The following is an 8,394-nucleotide window of genomic DNA, read 5'->3' as shown; positions in this document are numbered from 1 at the left end:
CCCCCCCCCCCCCCCCCCCCGGGGGGGCCCCGCCGGGGAGAGGCCCCTGGGGGGGGGGGGGGAGGGGCAGGTGCAGGCTGCCGGCTTCTAGCTTGGGCTCCCCACCCTGTTGCCCTCCCCCTGGGACCTCTGCACCCCAGTAGGCAGGACCTGGCATGGCAGGGCAGAGTGGGGTGGGGAAGCTCGATGCTGTCACCATGAGCCCCATGCTGCCATGGCACAGGGTCCTCTACCTGTCCAGCAGCAGCGGAGGTGGCAATGCGGAGTTCTGCCCCTTGCTGATGCCGGGGGGCAGTGGGTGCTTTGCCATGGCACAGTGGGGCTCGCAGCAGCAACATCAAGCTTCCCCATCCCACTCTGACCATCTGTCCCAGGTCCTGCCTGCTGGCCAGGGTCGGGACCTGAGTCTACAGCACATGGCCTGCACCCACCCTCATCCCATGCACAAGCCTGGGGGGCATGTGTCCCCCATGCCCCTCCATGGGAGTGCATTTAGTGGCAGGGAGCCAGCCAACCCTCACCCCCCTGGAATGAACCGCCTGGGCCCCACCCCACTCATTCCACGCCCCCGGGCCTCATGCCCCTCCCAGGCAGCAGCCCCAGCCTCAGCTCTGCTCAACTCCTTCCCTTCCTCACTATGGGGGCCTCAATATACCTCCCCCCGCCAACTTACTTGTGGGGAGCTGGTCTCCAGGCTGCCTGGCAGCCATGTGCATGTGTACTTGCACAGAGCACTCCCTGCCTGACTGCCCTCCTCCCAGCCCCTTGCAGGCTGGAACTGATTGAGCCGATTGGTGTGTTGTATACTTCAAGTTCATTCTGGGTTGATTATGCTTTAGTGATCCTTTAGCACCGCAGGTACGGTAACACTGCCTCCTCACACCCAGCCTCCTGGCACCTGCCCCCCTTTCCCAGTGCCCGCTCCCTCACACCACTTAGCCCCAGTGGCAGATCTAGCTCCAGCCCAGGCCCCCACAGTATAGAACACATGCTGGCTCCAGCTCTCTGCCCGGCCAGGCAGAAGCAATTGCAATGGCAAGAGCTCCAGTGCCAGGATTAAAGCCAGAACTGGGTCTGGAGCCACTGCTACTTTCTGGCTGCACTGAGGCTATAGCCAGCATGTGCTCTGTGCCAGGGCCACAGCAGGACCAGAGAGGCAAATGGGGGGGCAGGGAGAGGGCAGCAGACATGGCATCAGGTAAGACAGCAGCTGCAGCTCTGACTCTGAGCCTGGGTCAGGGCTGGAGCTGGCAGTACAGACGCCACCCGATTGCTCCTCCCTTCCCCCCACTCAAAATCCAAGATGAGGGGCTATTTTCCCCATCTTGAATGGGGAAAAAACATCATCTTGGATTCAGGTAAATATGGTAACTCTTGATTTAGGTGAAGTTAAAGTCGTCACTCAGCTACCACACTTCACTCAGTATTGCTGTTCGATACCTTATTGTCACTATTCCTCCTGTACTGAGGCTCTCAAGTGTTCATGTGGGGTGCATCTTATCCTTGTTACCATCAGATACTGCATTTCATAAATTAAAAGCAGATATATGACGTTCTTTGCAATGATGTTACTTTTTTGTAGTTTTAAATTTGCCAAAATACACCTGATACATGAGGGGAATAAAAGAGGGAGGTGGAACAGTACACTGACTTGTGCAATCCAGAGATGTTTTGACGCTTCTTTTGTTTTCTCTGTTCTTCAGCTTCTAACTGCAACTGTCGGACAAGATCCTTTGCCTTGATCTCCTTCCGACCCAATGGGATTATCTACATGGAGAGAAAGCACTTAAGTATGGGCTAAAAGTCTACTTTGTCAGGACTATTTGAACTAATTCATAAGAGGCAGAGGGGAAAAAAAAATGAAAATTATAGCTTAATGTTTAATTAAAAATTTCTTCCAACCAATTTCAACACATTCCTTGGAACTACACAATAGTGGATCTTGTGAAACATCCAAGCATATTTTATTCTCCTGAAAAAACATTCCCACTACTCTAGCATGTTTATAGACTGCCTTCCAGGATTCTTGTTTGTGTTGCCACACCACAGGGTCATTCATATTAATTATAGTATGTACTTTGTTTTTTTAATGTTGTGTGTATCTTGGAATTGTATGAATAAGGGACACAGTCAGGAATAAAGTGTGTGGCCAAAACTGTTCTTTCTGAGCCATGGTATTGCCTAAGAACTTTTCCATTGCCTCAGACTATTTAAGAAAGAGGCAAGTGTAGAAGTCTTCTTGTACCTTTGCCAAAGCTGATGTATGAAAAAAGTTCCTCATTAGCTGGAGATGGAATTCAGTCCGGCACTATCAGAGAGTGAAAAAAGCCTTCTTAAACTCAGCTGTATCCCTGGGTCTGACGCATGAGTTAGGTTTCTGGATGTTCCAAGTCTCACTAAACCTATAACTCACATTTCGGGGTTCCCAGTTTACACTTAGAAAATGTGGAAGGTGTCAGTGCACTGTATGTTTCATCAGTCTCTCAGTGTAGAGGTGACATGACAAATTAACCCCTCTCCCTGTGCAAACATTGACTATTAATGATACTGAGAGATGTACAAAGTTCAGTCTTTCCCAAGAGCTGAAAGACCAAGAATATCTATTTTAAAAAAATGCACTGATTGACAGACCCTTTTTCCAGCATTAGACTGTTTCGCCAGAATCCTGGTTTGCCCACATTTAGCAAGACAGAACTAAAAACCAGAGAAAAGACAAACCAGATCCTTCCATTGCAATTTTCACTACATACTATAGCACTCAAAGGATGTAATGTTATTATTTAATTGTTTTTTTAAAAGAACTTATTTCAAGACCATTAAGAGTCTAGCTCTACATTCAAACTCTCTGTAGAGAGTTGTACCTGAAGATTTGCTGACTGCACATTATAACATCCTGGAAAAGAAGCATAATTTTTAAAATTCTAGCCCATGTAACAAAATAGGTGATATTCTGCTAGAGCTTTTAAAGGGTGCGACTGCTTGCACTGAATAGTTTCCCATTACTTGTTATTCAAAAACTATCAACTTCCCCGGTTCCATTCAATCTGGGAATCTAACCTGAATGACTATGCTCACATTCAACTGCAGGTCTCTAGGGATGAAGGCTTCCTGCGCAGTGACTGGCTTGGTATCCAATTTAAAAACAAACCAATCAGTCATCCCAAAGATTAGTGTAAACAATTTCCTTAATCCATCTCCTTGTTACTGTCATGTGTTGAGTGATGAGAACAATTAATGCATCCCTACAGAAGTCACACTTGGTCGATTCCTGTATGAACTCCTGTCCCTACAGCCCTGAACATGAGGTACGGTCCCTGCTCAGTTGAGAACATGAATGGAGAAGTGCCAAACAACACAAACAGCTCCGGAGGGTGGGATACAGAAATAGCTCAGAGCTGTTTTCCATCTTTACAATATTCAGGCTCCTTAATTCTTTAATTAGAACAACAAGGAATCTAACAGATTAAATGACATGCCCCAACAAGGGAGATTTGCACATAAAGAAAGAGTTCCCCAATTTAAAAGTTAAAGCAGTGCTTTGTAACCTGGCTTGCAGGTTACATGGTAAGCTTAGCTTATGTCTGTGTCATATTACTGTGTTGCAAGTCATTTTATCACTGGAAAGCAGTCATGAAAACAGACACAGAGGAAAGACTGGTTGTTATAACAGAGCCTGGATTGGTTGGATTACCTTGTAGTCTGCTGCTGATCTCTCTACATACATTCAAGTGAATGAACACCTTGTATACTGCACCACACTCCAGCTACATCCTAACATTTTATGGCTCTTCAGCGAACACTGAGATGGCAACAGCCAACACAGGTGAAAGGCCGAGCAGTGCAACTGTTTACAGGGAAACACCAAGACCTCTGTCACCCTAGGCAGAGGTAGACAGCAAGCAAGATCAGAATACTTTTTATGGAAAAGAAAGTTTTGGACTGCTTTACCAACAAGAAGTTTAAGTTACCCTATGAGCAGGGGTGAAATTCTAAATGCACCTTAAATGAGGTCACCTGATCCATGCACACAATGGTGAGCACCACTCTTCTGGGCCTGGGATAAGTAGCAACTGTCTGGGTGTGGAAAGTCAGCACATTCTCTGAATTCTCTTCCTGGTTCCAGTTAAATTCTCTCATTTCTCCTAGCGTTCAAAACCACTTCCTCCCATTACTGTCTAGTTCCCAAGGGAAAAGAAGTCGCTATTTATCCTACCTTTAGGTCATTAGGTGGCTGAGCATCATAAAGCAGAGGCCCTTTGATCAGCTGCAGGTCATGTGTAGCAATGGTGGCTGCTGTTCGTTTTTCACATATGTCCTCATGGAGTTTGGTCTGGCAAAATTTTAAATGTTATCAAACACACGAAGGACACCAAGTCTTACATTGTACCAACTTCCAGATAACTCTCCACTGAACTTAATAGTCCCTTAGTGTCAAAACATGTTCCCCTCAAACCAATGGCATCCTATTCCATTTGGTAAACTTCTATTTTCCCTTGTTTTGGATGGGGCTGGAAGCAACTGCTGTCTTTAACCGTTGGCAAAATCACTATGGTTCCTATGACAATGGAAATATTCACTAGCCATTTATAATGCAGAGTGAAAGGGCAGTTCCATTTTTACAGTGATTCCATAAAAATAGGGATGACAAGAAATCCAACAGCTGCATTGCACATTATGTAAACTTCCTCATTACCTGCTGTCCATTATATCTAATGATTATTGAATGCAAGATGCAGTTGCTCTGGATAATGCCTAACTTGTACCGTGGTAGCCACTGTGCTGGGAAGAAGAACATAGGTAGGTCCAAACATCCTCTGGGCGACAGGGGCCTAGAACCTTGGACCCCTGCTTTCTGAGCCAGCGCCCTAATCACTTGCAGGGCAGCCTCCCTCCTCCTCCAACACCCACTACTTGTGGGTTTTTGTCTGGGTACAATTTAGGAACTTAGGCAGAGCTGGAGGCACACACCTACCAGGCCACTGCACAGATTACTACTCATGTTCAGCAGTCATGTGAGCACTTGCATTTCCAAGCTGCATATGGAATAGGATCACAAACTGCTTAACTATCTAAAGCGATAGTTGGGTAAATGCCACCTGGGCACATGACGTGAAACACGACTCTACCCCACATGCATATGTTAATCCTTTATGATGCCATGCATTTGTAGAAGTAAATTTAAATCTGTGAGACCTAAATTAAAGCATGTGAATAAACAGCAGACACTTTTGGTGATCTTTACTAACTCACCATTTCCCCATTAAGAAATAAACAGCAGAGCCCAAATTAACTAAGGCTAGCACCTGCCATCTAGTGGACAATATGATGAATATACCATTTCTTTAAAAATGGAGGCACACCACCTTCTAGCTTGGAGAAGACAGTGCAAAGGTTTAGTGTGCTTTAACCAGCTGAATGCCAACAATTTTCTAGTTGAAAATTATACTGGAAAACCATTTCATAAGCTGTGGGAAACTGACAGCCTAGAAACAAAAAGGAAAAACAGGAACTACATTTGTTCTGAGCAAAAAGGTAATCCAAGAGGTCTCAGACATCTCTGATTTTAACATGATCCTGTACTTACTCATTTCTCATAAATAAGGAACATACAAAGCCACAATGACCTTTTAACCAGGTAAGTATACAAAGACATTAAGTATACACCCTCCCCCTATACTGAGTGAACTACCATTATTTTTTATGCAGAAAGTTTCAAGTGATCCGGTATAAGTTTCATGATACCACAAACTGGGGAGAAATCAGAGAGAAGAGCACACTAAGTTTATGTTTGCTGTGATTATAGTCACCTTATGCTGTCTGCAATGAGGTCCATAACCAAAACCGGACTGTTCCTGTTGATTTCAGTCTTATCTCAAATGATCACAGATGTTAATTACTTAGATTTTAAAAAGGACTTTGACACCATGTCACACCCACTTCTTATACATAAACTAAACAGTTGCAATGTAGATTATTACACAGTCCGGTGGGTGGAAAATTGGCTTATGGGACACACCCAGAGAGTGGTGGTGGACGGGTCAGTTTCCACCTGGAGAAATGTGGGCAGCAGAGTCCCCCAAGACTCTGTCCTGGGACCGGTACTGTTCACTATCTTCATTAGTGACTTGGATGAGGGACTAGAAAGCACCCTGTCCAAGTTGGTAGACACACCAAACTATGGGGTGAGTTAAACAAACTAGAGGGCAGGGAGCAAATCCAGGAGGATTTGGAGAAGCTGGGGAATTGGGTGGAACAGAACAGGATGCAGTTTAACAAAGATAAGTGCCATGTATTGCATCTGGGGAGGAAGAATCATCAACACTCCTATAACTTGGGAGGCACCACTATGTAGCACAACTGTGGAAAGGGATCTTGGAGTTGTAGTTGACTCCAAGATGAACATGAGTCATCAATGTGATGAAGTAAAAAGTAAAGCTAACTGCACTCTTTCTTGCATAAGTAGGTGCATCACAAACAGGTCTAGGGAGGTGATACTTCCCCTCTATGAGGCATTGGTCAGGCTGCAGCTGGAGTACTGTGTCCAGTTTTGGGCGCTGCAGTTCGGGAGGGAAGTAGATAATCTGGAAAGGGTTCAGAGGAGGGCCACCCGTCTGGTTAAAGGCCTACAGGAAAAACCCTATGAGGACTGATTGAGGGTGCTGAATCTCTTCAGTCTCCACAAGAGAAGGCTGAAAGGTGATCTTGTGGCTGTCTACAAACTCATCGAGAGGGGACAGCGGGAAATAGGGGACACGATGTTTACCAGGGCGCCCATCAGGGTAACTAGAAACAATGGCCACAAACAGAAGGGGAGCGAATTTATATTGGACATCAGGAAAAAAAAATTCTGTGAGGGTCGCCAAAATATGGAATATGCTTCCAAGGGAGTGGTGCTGTCCCCTTCCTTGGAAGTATTTAAGAGGAGATTGGACAAACACCTGGCTGGAGTCATCTGACCCCAGCACTCTTTCCTGCCCAGGGCAGGGGGTCGGACTTGATGATCTAATAGGTCCCTTCCGACCCTGAAATCTATGAAACGCATTCACTCAAAGTTCTAAAATAACCTCTCAAGAATTACCTGTGCAGAAAGAAATCTCTTCAAGGCATTTCCTGGCTTCAAGTTCATGCCCTTCACCACACAGCACACGATGAATGGCCGAACTTCTTTGACATTTGGACTCACTTTAATTACCAATGGAGCTGGATTTTCAGAAATATGTAGAACCTTGATCAACAGTTTATTCACTTCTTCCAGTTCATCCTGTTCCCCATCACCACCATCCTTCTTCTGACGTCTCTCTCTCTTTTTTTTCCGGCCTTCCTCTTTATCCACATTGTCTTGCTTCCCCTTTCCTTTGCCACCTCCTCGGCCTCCAACCCGCAAATACTCCAGGATCGATTTTGTCTGGCAGCCATTAACCATTTTCTCGAGTCGCTTGTCTTTCAGTTTGTTCCCTTTGAAGTTGATCTCCTTTAACTTAAGACAGTCAACAAGCTCAACAGGGATTTCAGTTAACTGGTTATTGGAGACATCCAGGGTCTGAGGGAAAAAAAAGTTTACAAAATTAGCTTTACCATTTTTAAAGGGTTGGGCATATCCCAGCCCTGGGACAAGTTAGTAATGCAACTAATTAGAGGCCGCATGAATGGGATGGTCTAAGTCAGCAGTTCTTAATGTTTCTAGACTCAAGGAAACCTCTTGGAAAATGCCAGCTCTTACTTTTCATTCATTTTTTGACTACCAAAAAAATGTTAGAGCAATGCCTCTGTTGCAAAGAATTCAAAGAGACCAGAACAGGTCAAACAGGAATTTGTAGCATTAAAAACAGTTAGATATGTTTGGGCTTTATCCTGTGAATCATGTTTCCACACCTAACAAGTGCTAACACTGTGTAGCAGCCTGTGGCACCCTCGAAAGGATCTCAAGGTACCCCAAGGTGCTACGGCACCTGGGTTGAGAACCGCCGGTCTAAGCATTGAGGTGAATTGGATTCTAAGAAACAAAATAAAACTGCCTGCATTTAAATCAGTTATTTCATTCCAAAAAGAGAGAAATTAGTTACTTTGGTCACAGCCACCAAAGCAGTCCAGGCGCTCCACTTTACCAACATGTAACCTCTTCCCTCCCCCTCTTTCCCCCCTATTGCAAAAAATATTTCTGCCACAAAAGAGCAGCAGCTCCCACCCCAGGCAGAGCTGACAATGCTCCCGACTCAGGTGGCACCGGTTGCTTCTTTTAAAGCTGCAGCTCCCAGAGGAGCCAGCGACACAAAAACCATTCGGCCCATTAAGAAAGAGGAGCCAGCTCTGGAGCTCTTGTAACCGTGGGTCCCCTACGACTTGCAGCACAGGGAAGCCCTGATGCCCACGGCCTGATTTCTGTGCGCTCAGAGC

The 8,394-nt window shown here is 45.5% G+C and overlaps 1 protein-coding gene across 1 annotated transcript in view; it reads right to left on the bottom strand.

The window, feature by feature from the left end:
• The window catches only part of LRRC47 (leucine rich repeat containing 47), a 14,469-nt gene that overhangs the window by 5,169 nt on the left and 906 nt on the right, over window positions 1-8,394 (bottom strand). Inside the window, exons 3-5 of the mRNA XM_019511537.1 lie at window positions 7,079-7,545; window positions 4,214-4,330; window positions 1,652-1,767 (exon numbers count right to left, since the gene is read on the bottom strand). Of these exons, the coding sequence (XP_019367082.1) occupies window positions 1,652-1,767; window positions 4,214-4,330; window positions 7,079-7,545 (700 nt within the window). The remainder of the gene's footprint in view (window positions 1-1,651; window positions 1,768-4,213; window positions 4,331-7,078; window positions 7,546-8,394) is intronic.

This window comes from Gavialis gangeticus, unplaced genomic scaffold (genome assembly GCF_001723915.1).
Source record: "Gavialis gangeticus isolate Ggan-Ray unplaced genomic scaffold, GavGan_comp1, whole genome shotgun sequence".
Taxonomy (NCBI): domain Eukaryota; kingdom Metazoa; phylum Chordata; order Crocodylia; family Gavialidae; genus Gavialis; species Gavialis gangeticus.
The sequence above is the reverse complement of the archived record's forward strand: the minus strand, read 5'-3'. Positions and strand labels throughout refer to the sequence as shown.